Source organism: Trachymyrmex cornetzi, unplaced genomic scaffold (assembly GCF_001594075.2).
Source record: "Trachymyrmex cornetzi isolate Tcor2-1 unplaced genomic scaffold, Tcor1.1 scaffold753, whole genome shotgun sequence".
In the NCBI taxonomy this organism is placed as follows: Eukaryota; Metazoa; Arthropoda; class Insecta; order Hymenoptera; family Formicidae; genus Trachymyrmex; species Trachymyrmex cornetzi.
Window position 1 is genome coordinate 5300 of NW_017300085.1, and position 1138 is coordinate 6437.

The following is a 1138-nucleotide window of genomic DNA, read 5'->3' on the forward strand; positions in this document are numbered from 1 at the left end:
GGGAGTGCCGGATTCAGCATCCCCGTGACCTCGTAGGATACACCGGGGCGGCCGCCTACCGATTAAAAACTCCCCCCTTTCCGTACTACCGCACAGGCAAGAGAGGCATTCCGGAACCGTACTCTAGCGTATCATCGAAATGCCCCCCAACCTACCGAGCTACTTTGGCTCGCTACCACTATACACGGGTCCCACACATATATAATAAAATACACTTAAAGTCTACTACTATTTACAATTTATACATACGCAGCTCCGCAACGCACGAGCTTATACGCTCTGACATCACCGGTCCGCTTCTAACCAGAGTCAGAGTCCTCTTCGTTCTGAAGAAGGGCCAGCACCCCTACACGCGGGGCAAGTCGCCGCTCTCAGGCGCGCTCGTCCTCCTCCTTTCTCCGCATCACCGTCTCGCAGAACTCCGCGAAGACACACCACGCCTCGGGAGAGCGCATGATATCCCTCACCACAGCCCGAAATGTCCTATCAATCCCCACAATCGCTAGCAGCCCCTCCCTCTGCTCCGCCCAGGACGGACAGAACAGAAGGGTGTGCACCGCCGTGTCGTTCGTCGCCCTGCAGAACAGGCAATTCGATGAATTCCGTCGTCCTATCCTATAGAGATAGGACTCAAACACCCCGTGCCCCGTCAAGATCTGTGTAACACGGTATGTGAGGGCACCATGCACTCTCCCAACCCACGTCTCCAGGTCCCCTCCGATGGCGCCTCGTACGATTGCGCCCGGTCCGCTCGGAGGCAGCTCATTAAGTCGCCTTTGCCAAAGCGCGATCAAGCGACGTTGCTCGACCTCCAGCAGCATCCCCCCCACTTGCGGGGTAATCTCGCCATCCCGGGCGATGATATCCCGTCTGCGCAGATAAGACCGTCTAATACGGTTCGCCGCTAGGTCAAACGGAACCATTCCCGAAAGGATGGCCGCCGCATCATGCGATATGGTTCGGTAGCCCCTGATCACTCTCAGGGCAAGCTGCCGCTGCAGCTTACGCACTCTACCTATTATTTCGCGGTCTCTCGCCACTGTTTGCGCCCAAATTGGGGCCCCATACAATATCACCGACATTACGACTGTCGCGTACATTTTTCTTCGTCGCTCGCCAGGACCACCAATATTGGCGG

General features: G+C 56.8%; 1 protein-coding gene across 1 annotated transcript; it reads right to left on the reverse strand.

Annotated features, from left to right (window-relative positions):
- Positions 1–371: 371 nt before the first annotated feature.
- On the reverse strand, positions 372–1082 carry LOC108768175 (uncharacterized). The gene has a single exon (XM_018518504.1). It carries the CDS (start codon positions 1080–1082, stop codon positions 372–374), a length of 711 nt encoding a protein of 236 aa, XP_018374006.1.
- Positions 1083–1138: the final 56 nt, after the last annotated feature.

What these genes read in the sequence shown, in the direction of transcription:
- LOC108768175 (XM_018518504.1), bottom strand. Translation starts at nt 1,082, where the DNA reads ATGTCGGTGATATTGTATGGGGCCCCAATTTGGGCGCAAACAGTGGCG.